At 55.7% G+C, this 18,800-nt stretch overlaps 2 protein-coding genes across 7 annotated transcripts; both read left to right on the forward strand.

Moving 5' to 3' along the window:
- Positions 1-16: 16 nt before the first annotated feature.
- On the forward strand, positions 17-11,844 carry THBS3 (thrombospondin 3). Of its 6 annotated transcripts, none has more exons than XM_066362278.1 (24): positions 17-39; positions 1,254-1,370; positions 2,411-2,617; positions 3,193-3,449; positions 3,550-3,652; positions 4,794-4,820; positions 5,037-5,119; positions 5,200-5,251; positions 5,376-5,524; positions 5,915-6,055; positions 6,294-6,371; positions 6,912-7,064; positions 7,275-7,385; positions 7,476-7,583; positions 7,897-8,056; positions 8,348-8,466; positions 8,586-8,638; positions 8,921-9,114; positions 9,304-9,482; positions 9,592-9,640; positions 9,819-10,015; positions 10,245-10,417; positions 11,315-11,454; positions 11,541-11,844. In XM_066362278.1, exons 2-24 carry the CDS (start codon positions 1,292-1,294, stop codon positions 11,597-11,599), a joined length of 2,871 nt encoding a protein of 956 aa, XP_066218375.1. In that variant the 5' UTR covers positions 17-39; positions 1,254-1,291; the 3' UTR covers positions 11,600-11,844. The 6 variants fall into 6 exon arrangements, with proteins under 6 accessions (XP_066218375.1, XP_066218378.1, XP_066218379.1 ...); XM_066362281.1 differs by lacking the exon at positions 1,254-1,370 and adding an exon at positions 1,425-1,545 and having other exon boundaries at positions 24-39; XM_066362280.1 differs by lacking the exons at positions 17-39; positions 1,254-1,370 and adding an exon at positions 1,626-1,677.
- Positions 11,845-14,128: 2,284 nt separating this feature from the next.
- MUC1 (mucin 1, cell surface associated) lies at positions 14,129-18,676 on the forward strand. Its single transcript, XM_066362290.1, has 7 exons — positions 14,129-14,279; positions 14,727-16,426; positions 16,516-16,571; positions 16,710-16,843; positions 17,003-17,124; positions 17,208-17,357; positions 18,315-18,676. The coding sequence occupies exons 1-7, from the start codon at positions 14,219-14,221 to the stop codon at positions 18,381-18,383; spliced, it is 2,292 nt and encodes a 763-aa protein (XP_066218387.1). The 5' UTR covers positions 14,129-14,218; the 3' UTR covers positions 18,384-18,676.
- Positions 18,677-18,800: the final 124 nt, after the last annotated feature.

The following is an 18,800-nucleotide window of genomic DNA, read 5'->3' on the forward strand; positions in this document are numbered from 1 at the left end:
GTCGCTGGAGGCGGAGGGCTGAGGGAGGCTCCCGGAGAGGTGCGGCTTCTCGTGGCCCAAGAGGCTGCCGGGCGGCAGGGGCGGAGCTGAGGACCTCTGGGGTGGGAGGCCGCCGCCTGATTCAGAGGCGGCTCCCGAGGGGGGAGGGGGGGAAGGGCCCTCGACCGGGTGCGCCTTGGAGAGTCGGGACGCCTAGACCGAGGGGATTCCCCGAAGCCCCAGAGGAGTGGCAGGCCCGGGACAAGGGGTCTCGAGCGCTTGGACCGGCCCTGGTGGTGGTGGTGGTGTTGTTGGGGGGTGTCTCGCAAATCTGCACGTAGCCTCCACTGCTCCAGAGCCCCTCAGGCCTCGGCCCATGGCCGGAGGTGCGGGGGGGGGGGTGATCCCCCGAGGCGCATGTTTTCCACAGCGCGTTATGCTTGGAGCGGGCCCCGCGCCGCCTGTCGCCATGGAAACAAAACAGGGGCGGCGGCGGCGGCGGGAGTGAGGCCGAGCTAGGGCTTGGGTGGGGGTAGGGGAGGTGGGGGGGCTCACGGGCTATTGCCTTGGTAACGCGAACTAAGGCGCCCCTCCGCTTCAGCCGCGTCACCGTCTGTCAGCCAGTACCCCCGGTGTTCCCAGCCTGGTCCCCTTTGCCTGGTCTACTCCTGCTTCTGGTGTCCTTTTCCTCTTATTTCTTCACTCCGACCTCAGTGACCACTGTTTTAGACGTTCTCTCCAGTTCCCATGGAACCCGTCTAGGTTTTCCTAGGAAAGGGAAAATGGAGGCACAGGCACATGTCATGGGACCCTTACCCTAATAAAGAGCACTTGCCATTTCAGAGAGCACGTTTCATGCACTATGGGCATCCCCTGGGCACTATAGCGAGCTAGTTTCCACCACTCCCTTGGCTTCCTTTCATGCCAGCTGTGGAATAATGCCCACTGTCGGGTACTACCTTGCCAGGGTTTTCTGCGGCCCCCAGCTGTGACTTCCAGAAAACGGTAGCATTTGGTAGTGGCCCCCAACAACGAGGTGCGAGGAGAGAGAGAGGCAGCCGGATGAGAGGACCATTAGGGAGAGGCAGGGAGGCCTCCAGGGCTCTTCCCAGTGCCCCTGGTTCCTGGAGCTGGGGATGCCTCCAGGGTGATTGGCAGCTCTTTGTTTCAGCACCCCCCCTTACCCGCCTGCTGCCCCCCCTTAAACTCCCCCTTCCAGTCCCCCCGCCCCCCTCCCGCTCCTGCTCTCTCCGCCTAGCCTTTTCCCCTCCCAGCCGCCTGCCTGCCAGGGGTAGTGAGCCGGCTGAGCGGCATGGAGACACAGGAACTTCGGGGGGCCCTGGCTCTTCTTCTCCTTTGCACTTTCGCATCTGCCATTCAGGACCTGCAGGGTAAGCCTGTCTCCATCCTCTTCGACCCCCTGCCTCCTCCCCATTTGCCCTCAGCCTAGTAGCAGGGAACATGTGGGTAAGAGAGAAGGAGAAGGGGAGAGTCCTGAAATTGAGCCAGAGCGATGAAATGCTGCATTATGGCCCTATGGAAGACGTGAACACCAGAGGGTGGTAGGTGAGTGGGAACTGGCCAGAATCAGCATAAGGCCATGGCAGAGGACTCAGGAGCTGGATGCTAGGGCTGCCTGGCTGGGTCGGTGTCTGAGCATCCCTGGGCACCTCAGGATCTGGGAGAGCAGCGTGGAAGGTGGGTGCACTATGTGGTCCCCTAGGCTTATTCCTCCCCTGGGCTCCTGGCTGCCCAAGGACAGAGTGGGGGTTGGGACCGAGAGGTCTGGGCTCTCCCGGAGGTCTGGTAGTGGGATGGGCCTGTGGGTGTGGGAGAGGTAGCTGGAGCAGATGACACAGGCACAGATTCTTTACTGGCTGGAAGGGAAACCACAGATTGGCCAGGACACAGGCGGCAAAGGAGCTGGGTCCTACATTCCCGAGGGAGAGAGCCAGACAGTGGGAGGGTTGGAGCCCTCAGTGGGCAGCTGTTCTCATCCAGAACGAGTGTGCTGAGCCCCCAGAATGGGAGGAGGGGCATTAGGGTGTAGAATGAGCCAAAGCCAGCAGTGTAAAGAGAAACTGCCTTCCAATTTTTGGGCTGTGGGCACCAGGTGCTGCTCCTGACTAGAATCAGCAATGACTCCCTTGCGACACCTAGTGGAGACATCTCAAGTTTATGGGGCACTGTTTCTATTTCCAAATGAGCCTCAGGCCTGTGGATTCCCAGAGGGTGGCTGTAGGCAGTGTTGAGGGAAAGGCATAATACCTTGTCCTCTGATAGCAGCAAGGGTTGAATTTTGAGGTGACTGACACTGGTGGTGAGGATGGGGAGAGTGATGAAGGATGCCCCAACCCTGAGGACTCAGGGAAGTGGGCAGGCCCTAGCATCTAACCCTTTTCCCTGACTTTGATAATCCCTGCCTGGCCAGTGATTGACCTGCTGACTGTGGGTGAGTCCCGGCAGATGGTAGCTGTGGCAGAGAAGATCCGGGCAGCCCTGCTTACTGCTGGGGACATCTACCTCTTGTCCACCTTCCGCCTGCCTCCTAAGCAGGGTGGTGTCCTCTTTGGCCTCTACTCTCGCCAAGACAACACACGATGGCTGGAGGCCTCTGTTGTGGGCAAGATCAACAAAGGTGACTTGTGGGCATCTCCTTTCCTGAAGTGGTGATCCCCTTGAGCACTCTCCCTTATCCCCACTCCCACATCTCTTAATTTTCCTTGGGCTCCACTGGGGACCATGGACCTATCAGGCTATGTCCAGGCACCAGGGGCCACCTGGTATGGGGTACTTAGGCGGTGCCTCAGAAGGCCAGGTACCCAAACAGTAGGGTGATGCCTGGTATTTGTAGGGACGGGATGTTGTACTTGGGAATTCCTGGGGGGAGGAGGAAATCCTGACACTATGCCTCAGCAGGAGTATAGAGAGGTCTCTCACATCCCTGGGACAGTTCAGTGGATATATAACTAGCTACCACCTCGCAGGGGATAGAGTAATCTGATGCCACTGAATACTAAGAAAGTCTTAGTCTTTGAACCAATTTTAAAAACATATATTGTTCACATATTATATACAAGGTGTTTAGAGATACATAGATGAGTAAAGGATAATAGTCCTAGAGATGTGGGGCACCCAGAAGAGTTGATCCAAGGCTCAACTGGGAGATGGGGGGTGGGTGGGGTACCCATACTGACCTCCCCTTCTGGGCAGTGCTGGTGCGGTATCAGCGGGAGGATGGCAAAGTCCATGCAGTGAACCTACAGCAAGCAGGCCTGGCTGATGGGCGCACACACACAGCTCTCCTGCGACTTCAAGGTCCATCCCGCCCCAGTCCTGCCCTGCAGCTCTATGTGGACTGCAAACTGGGCGATCAGCATGCTGGTCTTCCAGCACTGGCCCCCATCCCTCCAGCGGAGGTTGATGGGCTGGAGATTAGGACTGGACAGAAGGCTTATTTGAGGATGCAGGTGAGCAGAAGGGAGGAGCCTCGGTTTTTTGTGGAAACAGTTTGCTCCAGTGGTGGGAGTTGGTAGGTCCTCCCACCCTATTCTACTTTTGTCCCCCCAGGGATTTATGGAATCTATGAAAATGATTCTGGGTGGGTCCATGGCCCGAGTAGGAGCCCTGAGTGAGTGTCCGTTCCAGGGGGATGAGTCCATCCACAGTGCAGGTAACACAGACTTCCGTTAGCTGACATCCTGAACCGCAGATCACATCCTGTGGTCTTTGGTGATTCACATCCTTTTGACCTTCTCCTTAACACTCATTCCTTTGGTTCACGTGTTCCTGGAGCTCTGACTCTGATCTCCAAATAATAAAGCCATCCCAAAAGATATCCCTGTTCAGGTCATCTTGCCTACCAGTGTAGCCAGAAAAATAAAGTGATACAAGAGCAGACTGTAACTCTGAAGAACTCTGAGTGCAGTTAGGATGTTACTGCTTGGTCTTTTTGTTTTTTAATTAACTTTGAGAGGAAGACAGGACTATCAATCTGCTCCTGTCCTGACCAGGGATGATTGAACCAGCAACCTCTGTGCTTCAGACAATGCTCCAACCAAGCTATCCAACCAGGGCTTGGTCTTTTTTTTTTTTTAAGCGAGAGAGGAAGATGGACAGCGAGGGAGGGATGAAATCATCAACTCATAGAGCATCACTTTAATTGTTCATTGATTGCTTTTCATATGTGCCTTGACTAGGGGGCTCCAGCTGAGCCAGTGACCCCATGCTCAAACCAGCAACCCCATGCTCAAGCCATGGGGTTTCAAACCTGGGTCCTCAGCATCTGTGCCACCGGCTGGGCGGCTTGGTCTTGATTTTGACTGAGATAAGGGTTTTGGGTCTTTTCTTTTTAAGCTCCCATTGGTTGCTGTCACCTACCAGCAATTTCTCTGAGCATTGCCCATTTTCCTGCTCTCTCTGACAGAGATGTTCAGAGGCTTTTATCTAAATAAAGTACCCACTTCTTACAGATATTTCATAGAAAGCGTTCCTGAGGTAGAAGCTTATAAGGGAGGAAATGGACTGTATTGTGTCCCTGGTCCTGCTTTGGATTGCCTTACTCAGATCCCTTCTGCCACCACTATGCTTGGAAATTAGAGGCGTTTGGGTTTTGACTGAGGCAACTCCCTAAGAGGGTCCCTTACCTTGTGGAAAGAGCTTAGTGCTGCTTGCCTGTCACCTCTGCCCTCCTACTATCCAACACCCTACCTTTGTTCCAAAGCTCCAGCCCTTTGTTTCTGTCCCTCTTCTGCTACTTCACCAGGCAGGCCCCTCCACATCTCCACCCTCTGATTGTGTTTTCTTCTATCTAGTGACCAACACACTCCACTCCATCCTAGGTGAGTAGGTCACAATGAAGTGGACGGGGCATGAGGATGGGGAAGAGGTCCCAGGCTTTGGCAGCTGCCTGAGAAGTAAATCCTTCAACGGAAATAGGATGGAGTTTAAAGGTGGTGGTGGGGTGGTCAGCAGGGGCAGGAGCTGGCTTATTACCCAAAGAGGGACCAGGGCTGGTGTCCCAGTTCTGAGCCTCTCTGCACCCTGGGCCTTGACAGGGGAGCAAACCAAGGCACTGGTCACCCAACTCACCCTCTTCAACCAGATCCTGGTGGAGCTGCGGGATGATATCCGAGACCAGGTTGGAGTGGGCCAGAGAAGGGTCGCAGACTCTGGGGTGGGGTGGCAGATGCTGAGAGCTGACTCCTCCCCATCCACCAGGTAAAGGAAATGTCCCTGATCCGAAACACCATCATGGAGTGTCAGGTGTGCGGTGAGTGGGAGAGTAGGGGAGGGCTCAAGGTGGTATCACTGCTTCCTACCCCCTGACTTGAGCCTCCAATTCTGATAGTTTGAATGGTGACCTCTTGGTGGCTCTGACTGTGCCCTCCCCCCAGGCTTCCATGAGCAACGTTCCCACTGCAGCCCCAACCCCTGCTTCCGAGGCGTGGACTGCATGGAAGTGTACGAGTACCCTGGCTACCGCTGTGGGCCCTGCCCCCCTGGCCTGCAGGGCAACGGCACCCACTGCACTGACATCAATGAGGTGGGGAAGGGCAGAATCTGGAAGGGCATAGAAAGCTGGGGAGGGGGGTAGGAGAGGCCCAAGAAGGTAGGGCAAATGTTGGTCTAAAGGAGAGGAACCTTGGGTTTAGGAGAGGCTGTAGACCAGAAAAGAAGTGTGAGAAGGGAGGGAGACAGAAGGCCTGAGGCAAAGACTGAGGTCCACACAGGAAAGGTGTTAGGGGAGTGGCAGGGACAGTTTGAGATATCTAGTCAGGAGGGAACCCAGAGGGAGACGGGGTGGGGGGGGTGGGGGGGTGGCACTCAGAGCACAGTGATGTTGGGTGGGAAGGGCTGCAAATGGGACACTAAGAGCAGTGGTCCTAGGATCATAGGCAGGGGCCTGACTTCTTTCTTCTCATCTGGTCCCCAGTGTGCTCACGCTGACCCTTGTTTCCCTGGCTCAAGTTGCATCAACACCATGCCTGGCTTCCACTGTGAGGCTTGTCCTCAAGGCTACAAAGGCACACGGGTGTCTGGTGTGGGCATTGACTATGCCCGAGCCAGCAAACAGGTCAGGTTGGGTAGAGTGTGTGGGTAAGAGAGGTTGGCCTTGCAGGGGCCAGAGGCTTCTGGGTTGGCTATGGGGCCCTTGTGATGAATGGGATGAGGCTACTGGCTCATCTACTGGCTTTGCATTGGTTTTGGGTCTGGGCTTCATGTCAATGTTCACAGATAAGGCCACATCAGTGCTCTCTCCTTTGTTGGAGACCTACCACAGGTCTGGTTCTACCCAAAGTCTGCCCTTTCAGGTCTGCAATGATGTTGATGAATGTAATGATGGGAACAATGGTGGCTGTGACCCAAACTCCATCTGCACCAATACAGTGGTGAGCTGAATACCCTGTGTGTCTGGTGTAGTGGTTTATGCAACTCCCTCTCAAACTTCCTGCTTCCTCTCCTCCTTCCCCAGGGCACTCATAGTAGGTGTTCTATGTGGACCTGGTATGAATTCTGGTTTTGTCCCTTACTAGTTATGACCATCAGCTTTTCTGAGTCTCAGATTCCTCACTTGAAAAATGGGGCTATTTACTTTTCTTTGATTTTTTTAGAGAGAAAGGGAATGAGATCATAGATGCTTTACTTTAGTTGTTCATTGATTACTTTCCTGTATGTGTCTTGACCAGGTAAGCTTGGGGTTTTGAACTGCCAACCCCAGCATTTCAGGTCAATGCTCTATGCACTGTGCCACCACAGGTCAGGCAGGGGTTGTTTACTTTTAAAGGTTGCCAGGAAAACCTAAAGGAGATAATTGACTGACCTGGCATCAAGCTGAGTGCCCATTCTACACACATCAGGTGGGACAGCGCTGGTCCTGGGCATCTGGTAGGCTGGCCCTCCTTCCTAAGATAGGGTTTCTTTACTCTTAGGGCTCTTTCAAGTGTGGTCCCTGTCGCCTGGGCTTCCTGGGCAACCAAAGCCAGGGCTGCCTCCCAGCCCGGACTTGCCACAGCCCAGCCCACAGTCCCTGCCATGTCCACGCACACTGTCTCTTTGAACGCAATGGTGCAGTGTCCTGCTCGGTGAGCTAGGCCTGGGGCTTGGAAAGAAAAGGGAGAATCTGGGGGAGGGGGAGGGCTAGTGAACATGTTTAGGAATTGGGATGAAGACCTTCATGTGAAAGAGAAGTGGGCCTGGGCCCAGGCCCAGGAACTGGGTGGTGAGAATAGAGCCTAAGGCAGAAAAAAGGGTGGGGTGGGGGACACTAACTCCGACCCTTTGTGTTGCCCCAGTGTAACGTGGGCTGGGCCGGGAACGGGAACGTGTGTGGGCCTGACACAGACATCGATGGCTACCCGGATCAGGCACTACCCTGCATGGACAACAACAAACACTGCAAGCAGGTGCAGGCTGAGGCAGACACATGAGCAGGGTGGGTGCCCCAGGCTGGGCAGGCCAGAATTCATCCATTCTCCTCCTCCCCTGACCTTTAGGACAACTGCCTTTTGACACCAAACTCTGGGCAGGAAGATGCTGATAATGACGGCGTGGGGGACCAGTGTGATGATGATGCTGATGGGGACGGGATCAAGAACGTTGAGGTGGCTCCCAAACATCCTGCTCCTCCCAGCTCCTATGCTTTCCTCCCTGTCTCTGTTGCCTGGTTCCATAAACCTGGCCCCCCAACCCCTGGCCCTGGGCAGCTCTACAGGAAGGGCTCCAGTATTACAAATTAGGAAAGCATAAGCTCAGTGCCCAGGACAAGGTGGACTACCTGGAGGTTGGATGGGTGGGACTGTGCCAAGCAGGTGGACCATCACAGGATTGGTGATCATAGACAAGGGTACAGAGACAAGGTGGGTGCTAGGTGGCCAGTGGTTTGAGTGAGGCCTGACTCTTTCCCTCCCACCCTAGGACAATTGCCGGCTGTTCCCCAACAAGGACCAGCAAAACTCAGATACAGATTCATTTGGTGATGCTTGTGACAACTGCCCCAACGTTCCCAACAATGACCAGAAGGACACAGATGGCAATGGGGAAGGGGATGCCTGTGACAACGACGTGGATGGGGATGGTGCATGCCTGGGCTGAGGGGGTGGGAGACTTGTAAGAATTTGAATATAGTGGGAATGAAGCAGGGAAGCTAGGAAGTCTGAGAATCGGGGAGGGTGTTCTTATGGAAAATGACCTATGGCAGATGTCAATGGGAATGTGAGATAGAGTGTAGCTAGGCAGGGAGAGAATAGGCAAGAGGGTGAGACGAAGTAGTCAGATTTCCTGAACAGCTATCCTCAGGATGGGAGACAAAGCTTTCACCAACCCAGGAGAGAGTGTGACAACCTTTTGCTATCCTCATGTCTTCTAGGCATCCCCAATGGACTGGACAATTGCCCTAAAGTCCCCAACCCCCTGCAGACAGACAGAGATGAGGATGGAGTGGGAGATGCTTGTGACAGCTGCCCTGAAATGAGCAATCCTACCCAGGTACAGGGGAATGGAGAGGGCAGGGAAGCGGGGGGCGGGGGGGATTGATGGGTGATGGAAAGTGGTCACCATCTTCAGTTATCAGGAGAGATGGTGAGAACAGGCCCCCTCTATCTCAGACAGATGCAGACAGTGACCTGGTGGGGGATGTCTGTGACACCAATGAAGACAGGTAGGGTCTTGGCCAAGAGATAAAAGGTCTTACAGGGGATACTTTACTTTCCTCTAGTATATTCTCAATTCTCTATGGTTTAGCCTTAACTCTCCACTACTGCTGAGTAAGAACTTATTCCTGTAATCTACCCTACATTTCTACTGCTGGATCTTCACCTCATCTGGCTGACTGCAAGGGGTCTGGTTGTATGGATGCTATACCTCAGAGAGACTCCTAAGCAGGAGACAAGGGAAGGATATGGTACCTTTAGAGCCTTTATTTGGTGCCTATTCTGGGCAGCGATGGAGATGGACACCAGGACACCAAGGACAACTGCCCACAGCTACCCAATAGTTCCCAGCTGGACTCAGACAATGATGGACTTGGAGATGAGTGTGATGGGGACGATGACAATGATGGTGTCCCAGATTACGTGCCTCCTGGTCCTGATAACTGTCGCCTGGTACCCAATCCCAATCAGAAGGACTCAGATGGTAAGGCTAGGGTCCCACAGAGGATTGGACTAGAGTGGGCTTTGCTCATGGAGAGGTGGCAAGCCTTGCAGGGGAGTGAGAAAGGGTAGAGTGGGGAGAGAGGTCAGGAATGCAAGGCCCAAGAGGTAATAGTGTTGGCTAGTGGCAGTGGCCAGGGCCTTCCTGAGTGCCTAGCCTCACTCTTTCTAGGCAATGGCATTGGTGATGTTTGTGAGGATGACTTTGACAATGATGCAGTGGTGGACCCCCTGGATGTGTGCCCTGAAAGTGCAGAGGTAACCCTCACAGATTTTCGGGCCTATCAGACCGTCGTCCTGGACCCTGAGGGGGATGCTCAGATTGACCCAAACTGGGTTGTGCTCAACCAGGTACTAGGGCAGTGGGCTGGGCGGGTGCTGTCAGACTGGACGCCTGGGCAAGGCCTAAGTGGGATAGCGCACCTGGATCAGCTCTTTCTTCTTTATTGCCCATCACCAGGGCATGGAAATCGTTCAGACCATGAACAGTGACCCCGGCCTGGCTGTTGGTATGTGAGGGATACCCAGTTCAATAATTTCTAAACAGAGGAATCCAGCAGGGGCTGAGGGTGGGAGACAAGCTGGCCACACTATACAGCAGGCATCCCCTCCCATCCCCTCTACACAATGAGCCACTAGTAGCTTTGCTGCTCCTGACCTTGATCCCACTCACCCACCCACCACTAGGATATACAGCCTTCAACGGTGTGGACTTTGAAGGCACCTTCCATGTGAACACAGTGACCGATGATGACTATGCAGGCTTCCTCTTCAGCTACCAAGACAGTGGCCGCTTCTATGTGGTTATGTGGAAGCAGACAGAGCAGACGTACTGGCAGGCCACACCTTTTCGGGCTGTTGCCCAGCCTGGGCTGCAGCTCAAGGTCCCGCAGCTGTCCATATTCCCCAATTCAAGACCCTTTCCTAAAACCTCTCCCCCCTATCTGGATGGGAACTCTCTTACTCAGAGATTGGGCCTGGAGGTTGGCTCCCTGGGGCTCCAGAACAGTCTCCTTACCACCTTGATTGCTTTTCCCACCTGTACTTATCAACCTGTTGTCTCCCCTCATTTGGGTCCTTTGTTAACCCAATGTCTTTGCCAATGACCCCCAGGCAGTGACATCAGTGTCTGGCCCAGGTGAGCACCTCCGGAATGCCCTGTGGCATACTGGCCACACCCCTGACCAGGTACGACTGCTGTGGACTGACCCACGAAATGTGGGCTGGCGTGACAAGACCTCCTATCGCTGGCAGCTGCTGCATCGGCCTCAAGTGGGCTACATTCGGTGAGGGGAGGGGCTGAACCCTCCTGAGGGACCCCAGGCCCAGTCTTTCCTTCCCCTTTAGGTGGGAAGTGATCCTTCTACTCAGTGCCTTGGTGCTGTGGTCCTGGACTAGCACCACTTCTCTCCATCTCCTCTCACCACAGACACGTCACCTCAGCCCTGCTCTCCTAGCATCAGGCGGCCTGGGCTGTGGTGCCAAGGACATATAGGCAATGTTGGGCAAGTCTCTCCTTTTCTGTACTCCATTATCCCCTCTGTAAAACTGGGGCATCTCTGGTTGTCTCCAAAGCCCAGGCCAGTCTGTGGAGAGGCATACCACATCCAGCCCCTTCACTGGTCAAGTGTCAGACCTGGAACGGACCATCATTTACAGAAGCACAAACTAAGCCCCCAGACATCACATCTCTTTGCAGCAGAGCTGAGACCTCTCAGTTCAGCACTTTGTCCACAACTTTGCATTTCTTAGTTGGTGGAATGACAGGGAAGGGAGAGGAAATAGCCAAGGTCCCAGAGTCTAGGCACTTGGGTTGTTTTGCCTTTAAGGTGCCTGGTGCTGTGGGGTGCTAGGGCAGGGAATAAGCGGGGGTGGGGCAGTGGGGGTGTGGACTAGAGCCTGGGAAGCCGGTGACTTCACCCCCCAGTCCATTGTGCTCATTGTCATGGCAACCCAATCCTTGCTTGGAATGTGGCTGGTGCTTTGTGGTGCTTTGAGATGCAAAGGGGGCTGGACAAAGAGCCAGGGGCCCCAGGCCTGAGAAAAGCACCCCTTTCCCTCCCCTTTCCTTCCTTCTCTCAGGCCTGCTGAACTGAGGGGGGTTGGGGATGCACAGGGCCCTGGCATAGTGGCAAAGTGCCCACCGGTACCCTGCCACCAATGGAAACCCCTATCCTGGACAGAGTGAAGCTCTATGAGGGTCCCCAGCTAGTAGCGGATTCAGGGGTGATCATTGACACATCCATGCGAGGGGGCCGTCTTGGTGTATTCTGCTTCTCCCAAGAAAACATTATTTGGTCCAATCTCCAGTACCGATGCAATGGTGAGGCCTGTACCCACATCAACCTGACCTCCCATGTTCTTGTGGGAGAGTCACATCTCTGACCTCAATCATTTCTCCCTCCTTAGACACAGTTCCCGAGGACTTTGAGCCATTTCGGCGGCAGCTGCTCCAGGGAAGAGTGTAAAGAGGTGGCTACCAGCTTCAGAATCCTGATTTTAGAACTTTTGGCCTTGGGGTTCATTCTGGAGGCCCCTGGGTCTAATCTACAGCCCCTCAGACAAACACACACCCTCCTTTGGCACCAACCAGTTCAGCTCCAGAGAGGTGGTGACTGTTGAGGAGATGAGAAGTTTTTCAAGGGGTATTTCTCAGGCGCTAACCCCAGGAAAGATAACAGCACATTGCCATAAAGTTCCAGTTGTTTTCTAAGCCAGTGCGGTTGCTTATTTTAGGGATTTTCCGGGGTACTGTGGGAGCAGGAAGGAGACTAAGAGGGGTAAGGGAGAGGGGCTGGTAGGATGGAAGTTAAAGATCTAGAGGAAGTTTGGCTGAATTTGGAGCATGGTGAGGAAGATGCTGGATGAGGGTTAGGTGAAAGATGGGGGGTTTAGGTGAAGGATTAGGTGCTGGACGGAGGATGGTTAAAGTCCTCCCAGCCCCACTTACTCACAACTGTAGCGGCGACACTCCAATCAATCTTGGATCAGCCGGGATCGACAGCCAGGAGGGCTAAGGCCGCCCCGCTCTGGGTGAGTGGGAGGCCGGGAAGCCGGGGGGGCCGGAGGCCGGGACGAGTGCAATATTGGCGGGGGAAAGAACAACACTGCACCGCGTCCCGTCCCTCCCGCCCGCCCGGGGCCCGGGATCCCACTCCCCACCGCTTGAAGCGGGACCAGCCCAAGGACCGGGGGCGCGCTGGGAAGTTGGGTTCACTTCGGAGGCCAGAGACACTTGGCACCCGGAAGAGGATGAAGGGGGTAGTAAGGGGGAGGGGAGAAGGCAGAAGGAACGACAGCGGCATCCCGGAAGGCAGGTTTCTGGTGCCCAAGCGGTGCGCGCGCTTGCTCTTTAAATACTCCGACTGCGCGGCGCGGAGCCGCCGCCATGGTAACGCGTATCCCAGCAACTGAAATAAATGGCTGTTGCTTGGCAACGCTGGGGGTGGAAGTTTTGAGGCCGCCCACCTAAATACCCGCGAGTCCTCTAGCTGGTGGAGGGCTTCCACGCCTCTCCGGCCGGCGCGCGGGACGCTGACGTCACGCCTCGCTCTCCTCGGGCTCTGGACAAAGCTACACCAACAAGGTAGAGCCGAAGTTCCTGGCTTCCTACATGCTTCGAAGAGTTTTTAAAGTTCCTTTTTATGTGTATTTTTGGGGGCTAGGAATTGTTTTCCTAACGCGGACGCAATTGCTTTCGTCGGCCGACACCACAACCCAGGTGGATAAGACCGGATACCCTAAGCAACACGTGTCGCTGTGACCCCTTATACTTTCCTGGATCCATGTATTTCTGCCCTTCAAAACAGCTCTCGTTTCTTCAAAATTACGTACCCTCATATGCAGTTTGACCCTCATTACTACCATGTGTTTATCTGCCTCCCAAAAGATAGCTCAGTGCCCCAATACCCCTCAGCCTCCTAAATACGTAACCTGTCCCACCGCCCTCCACATTCAGATGTACTCTCCTACTTACCTCGCCGACCCTTCCACTACCTCAGGATCCCACACACTTAACGCCATTTTCTCCAGATACCGCCCCACGCGCCTTACACTCCCTAAAGTTTCCAGCCTCTCGGTCGATGGCACAGTGCGTTCTTCCCCTTCTCTGTCCAAGCCACTGACTGTTCTCGCTAGGGCGCTACCCTGCCTAGCTTCTCTCGGCCCACACTTAGGCAGCGCAGTCTGACGACCTCTCTCCGCACCCGATAGCTCCGCAACCCGCCTGGGCAGGCGCCGTGAGGCTCCTGGTGACCACTAGAGGGCAGGAGAGCCTGGCTGGTCAGCCCAACGGGCTATCTGCCACTAGCAGGTGGAGGACTGTGAGGGAAAGATCGTATGGTTCCACGGAGCCCAGGTCTCGGCCTTCTTTAAGTGGATATTTCTTCCCCCGCTCCCTTCTCGGGGGAAAGCCAATGAAGGAATTCAGACTACTGGAAAGTCCGTCAGGGGCAAGGACTGTGGGTTTTAGGGTAGAATTGCGTGTAGAACGGTACAGGGAGCGGTTAGCAAGGTGGGGCTATTCCGGGAAGTGGTGGGGGGAGGGCGTCCAAAACTAGCACCTAGTCCACTCCTTATCAAGCCTTCCCATGTCTTCCTAGCCCCCAGAGGGGCTTCAAGGGGACCAGGGAGAAGTGAAGTGGGGGACTAGAGTGAACTTCCAGACCTTAACCTAGTCCCTTTATTATTTTTCTCATCTTGGCTGTTGCCCTGGGTTAAAACTAAAGCCTTGGAAACTCAGGTCCCAGATTCCCCCATTTTTTCCCACACACACCACATTCTGGAACCAGGGAGTGGTTGCTGAAAGGGGGGAGGCCAACTGGAGAACAAACAGGTTGTCAGAGGGTTGAGTGATTGGAGCCCATGTGCCCTACCTTAGGGGCAGGAATGGTTGGGGAGAAGGAGGAAGAGATCGGAGGTAGGGAATGGGGGAGAGGGCGGGGTTTTGTCACCTGTCACCTGCTCTGGCTGAGCCTAGGGCGGGCGGGGGACCAGTATAAAGCAGCAGGCGCCTGTGCTCGCCCCACCTCACACGCAGTGCCTGCCTGAGTCTGTTCTGCCCCCTCCCCACCCGGTTCACCACCACCATGACACCGGGCATCCAGGCCCCTTTCTTCCTTGTGCTGCTGCTATTTCGAGTGCTTACAGGTGAGGGACACAAAGTGGGGTGGGGGCTGCTCTGCACAGCCTTTCTGTGGGTTTTGTTTCCTGGCAGATGGCACCACACAAGGCAGAAGTTGCAGGCAGGTGGTGTAGTCTGTGCCAGAATAAAAGAGACAGGCTAAGGACAGGCTAAAGAGCTGATTCCCCAGGAGAGTGGGTGCCAAGTTCAGGCGAATTTCCTTAGGAGAAGTCCGGGGTCAGGATGGCGGTGAGGGTGGTGGAAGCAGCGGGAGAGGTATATCTTAGGAGTGGAGAATAGTTAAACCAGGAGTAAAGGGGTGTGGGAAGAGAGGGAAACTACCAACTAGGAAGGAGGAGGAGGGCTAACACAGGGTCCTGCTCCCCAAATCCTGGCATTACTTCTCCATGCTAGAGGATATATTTTCTCCTTGTTCCAATTTATGCTGGAACCCAACCCTCACCTTCTTACAGCTACCACCAACCCTTATCCCCAAACCTCTGACCACACCAACAGCAGTGGAAATATACAGACTTTGAATCCCCAAAGCAGTCCAACATCCAAGTTCACTGACAGAAGTTCTGTGAGCAAAACCAGCAGCTCACTCCCAACTCACAGACCTGCCTCCAGCCCGGCCACCACTCCAGACCACACTGCCACCTCTTCCCCAGCCACCGGATCAGCCACCACTCCAGACCACACTGCCTCCTCTTCCCCGGCCACCGGATCGGCCACCACTCCAGACCACACTGCCTCCTCTTCCCCGGCCACCGGCCCGGCCACCACTCCAGACCACACTGCCTCCTCTTCCCCGGCCACCGGATCGGCCACCACTCCAGACCACGCTGCCTCTTCTTCCCCGGCCACCGGATCGGCCACCACTCCAGACCACGCTGCCTCCTCTTCCCCGGCCACCGGATTGGCCACCACTCCAGACCACGCTGCCTCCTCTTCCCCGGCCACCGGATCGGCCTCCAGCCTGGCTACCACTCCAGACCACACTGCCACCTCTTCCCTGGCCACCGGCCCGGCCACCACTCCAGACCACGCTGCCTCCTCTTCCCCGGCCACCGGATTGGCCACCACTCCAGACCACACTGCCTCCTCTTCCCCGGCCACCGGATCGGCCACCACTCCAGACCACGCTGCCACCTTTTCCCCAGCCATCGGCATGGTCACCACTCCAGACCACGCTGCCACCTCTTCCCCAGCCATCGGCATGGCCACCACTCCAGACCACGCTGCCTCCTCTTCCCCGGCCACCGGCCCGGCCACCACTCCAGACCACGCTGCCTCCTCTTCCCCGGCCTCCGGATTGGCCACCACTCCAGACCACGCTGCCTCCTCTTCCCCGGCCACCGGCCCGGCCACCACTCCAGACCACGCTGCCTCCTCTTCCCCGGCCTCCGGATTGGCCACCACTCCAGACCACGCTGCCTCCTCTTCCCCGGCCACCGGCCCGGCCACCACTGCAGACCACGCTGCCTCCTCTTCCCCGGCCACCGGCCCGGCCACCACTCCAGACCACGCTGCCTCCTCTTCCCCGGCCTCCGGATTGGCCACCACTGCAGACCACACTGCCTCCTCTTCCCCGGCCACCGGCCCGGCCACCACTGCAGACCACGCTGCCTCCTCTTCCCCGGCCACCGGCCCGGCCACCACTGCAGACCATGCTGCCACCTCTTCCCTGGCCACCGGATTGGCCTCCAGTCCGGCCACCACTCCAGACCACACTGCCACCTCTTCCCTGGCCACCGGATCGGCCTCCAGCCCAGCCACCACTCCAGACCACGCTGCCTCCTCTTCCCCGGCCACCGGCCCGGCCACCACTCCAGCCCACGCTGCCACCTCGTCCCTGGCCACCAGCCTTGCCTCAAGCTCAGCTGCCACTCCAGCATCCAAGGGCACCTCTGCCAATGCTACCAGAACCCCAATTGGTACTCCATCTTCAGTCCCCATCCACCACTCTGATACTGCTACCACCCCTGCTAGTCGCAGAACCAAGACTACTGCCAGTTACACTAACGGTAGCACAGTGCCCCTCACCTTCTCCAGTCATAGGATCTCTTTCTTCCTCCTGTCTTTTAGTATTTTAAACCTCCCATTTAACTCTTCCCTGGAAGATCCCAGCACTAACTACTATCAGGAACTGCAGAGAAACATTACTGAGTTGGTGAGTATCTGCCACGTGCTCCCCTGAAACAGCCTTCGGAACTGCTGGAATCCATGCACCAAGCCTTAGTGCTTTCCCTCTCACCCCAGTTTTTACAGATTTATAAACAAGAGAATTTTCTGGGTTCCTCTAATGTAAAGTTCAGGTACAGTTCTGGGTGTGGACTTTGTCTGGAGTGGGAAGATGTTGTCATGACTGTGAGGAGGGATTGGTTCACTTGTGGTTGGGGGAGGTGCCCAGAAGCTGGGACCTGCAGCTGAATTGCCCATTTCCCTGTGAGCAGGCCAGGATCTGTGGTGGTGAAATCAATTCTGGCCTTCCGAGAGGGCACTGCCAATGCCAACAATGTAGAGGCATGGTTTGTTCAACGTGAATCAGAAGCAAACAGATACAACCTGGTCATCTCGAGAGTTAGCGGTGAGGCCCCTTCCCTTGCTTCAGGCCAGCACCACACTGCCAGCGTCCCTCTCTGTCTGTCCGGCATCGGCATCTGGATTCTTGCTTTTCCCCTGGGTGGTAATAGAGGGAGGGTCACCTCCTTTGGGAGACTGCTCTCATCATTGCTTTTCTTTTTAGTGGATGATGTGTCATTTCCTTCCTCTGCCCAGTCTGGGTCTGGGGTACCTGGCTGGGGTATCGCCCTGCTGGTGCTGGTCTGTGTTCTGGTTGTGCTGGCCATCATCTATCTCATTGCCCTGGTAAGTGCTCAGTCTTCAGCCTTAACCAGAGTCCCCCTGCTAAAGGGAACTGCACGGCCCCTCACAACCTCCTATCTCCCTAGGCTGTGTGTCAGTGCCGTCGAAAGAACTGTGGGCAGCTGGACATCTTCCCAACCCGAGATGCCTATCATCCTATGAGCGAGTACCCCACCTACCACACCCATGGGCGCTATGTGCCTCCTGCCAGTACCACACGTAGCCCTTATGAAGAGGTGAGAATGGGCCCCACAGGTGGAGGGGGATGGAGGCTTTAGCTGGGAAAGCTCCTTGAAGGGGTACTTGCAAAATCCAAAGAACTTAGAAGACGTGAGAGGTGACATGAAGTAAGCAGGGGAGGGCCTGGCAAGGATGGGGAGGCCAGAAGAGTTCTGAGGAAAGGCCTGGGGAGGAGACCACGGAAGAAAGGGGACTTCAAGAGGGAATGTCCACACTAGCAGTATTTCCAAAAGAGCATTCACTGTTCGTCTGAACTGGCGCCACTGCTGTGGATGGGATGCCCACAGGTGAAATGGGTGGGCACGGTGCCCAGGGCAAGCCCTTCATACAGGACTCATAAGGAGTGAGCACCTATACCCCACTCTTCTAAGAACGGAGGGTAGATTGAGAAAGGCTGGGGAAGGGTAGGAGGATCTCTGATTTGGAAGAAGAAGTCTCACCAAGCCAGGTGAGCCTGAGTGGGGTTCTTAGGAGTCTCAGGAAAGCAAGAACCCCCTCCTCCCCTTTCTTCTCCTGGCCTTTCTCTGCAGGGCCTAGTAAATAATTACTTTGGTCACCTGGGGCTGGAACTTCAGGTGGGGGAGGGGGACTTTCCTTTTCTTGACCTTGTTTTCCCTCTCCTGGGACTTCCTTCTCTGAGTTTTACACAGATGAGCACACACACCTTCTTGGGCTGGAAAAGCAGAGAATGGAGGGAGACAGGGGCAGGAGGGGAGAGCACGGGGACTGATTAGAACCAAGGGGAGGAGGAGAATGGGAGCAGAGGGAGGAGAAAAGGCCCTGTTTACAGTCACCTGGCTGCTGGTGGTGCCTGGCAGGTGCTCTCTCCAAATTAACCCTTTGAGAGCTAATCAGACTCTTGGATGTAAGGTGCCATCCAGGGGACCTGAGGTGGTAGCCTCTCTCGGGAAAGTTTCTGCCCTTCAGCCTGGATCCCTTCTCCCCTCATCTAGGTTTCTGCAGGAAACGGTGGCAGCAGCCTATCTTACATGAACCCAGCAGCCACTTCTGCCAACTTGTAGGGGCACGTTGCCTTCTGAGCATCCAGCCAGTGCCAGCCAGTTGCTTCCCTCCTGGTCTTCACTGCCAGTATTCCCCCACCCCTTTCTGAACTGGTGAGCTGGGGGTTCAAGCGGGCTGCTCACAGCTGCCTTCACAGACCCCACTAAGTTCCCTACCCACCTTAACCCTGGTGATGCCCATCAGATCTCTGGGGGTCTGCCTGGGGCAGTGGCTCCCAGGACTGGCCTAGAAAGCCCCCGGGTGGAAGTGGGAACCTGTACATGGTTGAATAAAATAGGGGCCAGCTCTGTTGACTGCCAACTTCTGATCTGTCGTCTGGGACCCTTAGATAGGAGGGAGCAGTCAGAATGTATGTGGTGGTGGGGTGAGGTCGGTCTGGAAGGGGCCTCTGTGGGAGGAGACAGGGAGGAAAGATA

This window comes from Saccopteryx leptura, chromosome 2 (assembly GCF_036850995.1).
Source record: "Saccopteryx leptura isolate mSacLep1 chromosome 2, mSacLep1_pri_phased_curated, whole genome shotgun sequence".
Lineage (NCBI taxonomy): Eukaryota > Metazoa > Chordata > Mammalia > Chiroptera > Emballonuridae > Saccopteryx > Saccopteryx leptura.

Bases quoted from the DNA above. Each gene is read 5' to 3' on its own strand.
- THBS3 (XM_066362278.1), top strand. From the start codon at position 1,292: ATGGAGACACAGGAACTTCGGGGGGCCCTGGCTCTTCTTCTCCTTTGC. The intron at 9,483-9,591 runs GTACTAGGGCAG...GCCCATCACCAG, and splicing joins ACTGGGTTGTGCTCAACCAG to GGCATGGAAATCGTTCAGAC. The intron at 11,455-11,540 runs GTGAGGCCTGTA...CTCCCTCCTTAG, and splicing joins TCTCCAGTACCGATGCAATG to ACACAGTTCCCGAGGACTTT.
- MUC1 (XM_066362290.1), top strand. From the start codon at position 14,219: ATGACACCGGGCATCCAGGCCCCTTTCTTCCTTGTGCTGCTGCTATTT. The intron at 14,280-14,726 runs GTGAGGGACACA...ACCTTCTTACAG, and splicing joins GCTATTTCGAGTGCTTACAG to CTACCACCAACCCTTATCCC. The intron at 17,358-18,314 runs GTGAGAATGGGC...CCCCTCATCTAG, and splicing joins CACGTAGCCCTTATGAAGAG to GTTTCTGCAGGAAACGGTGG.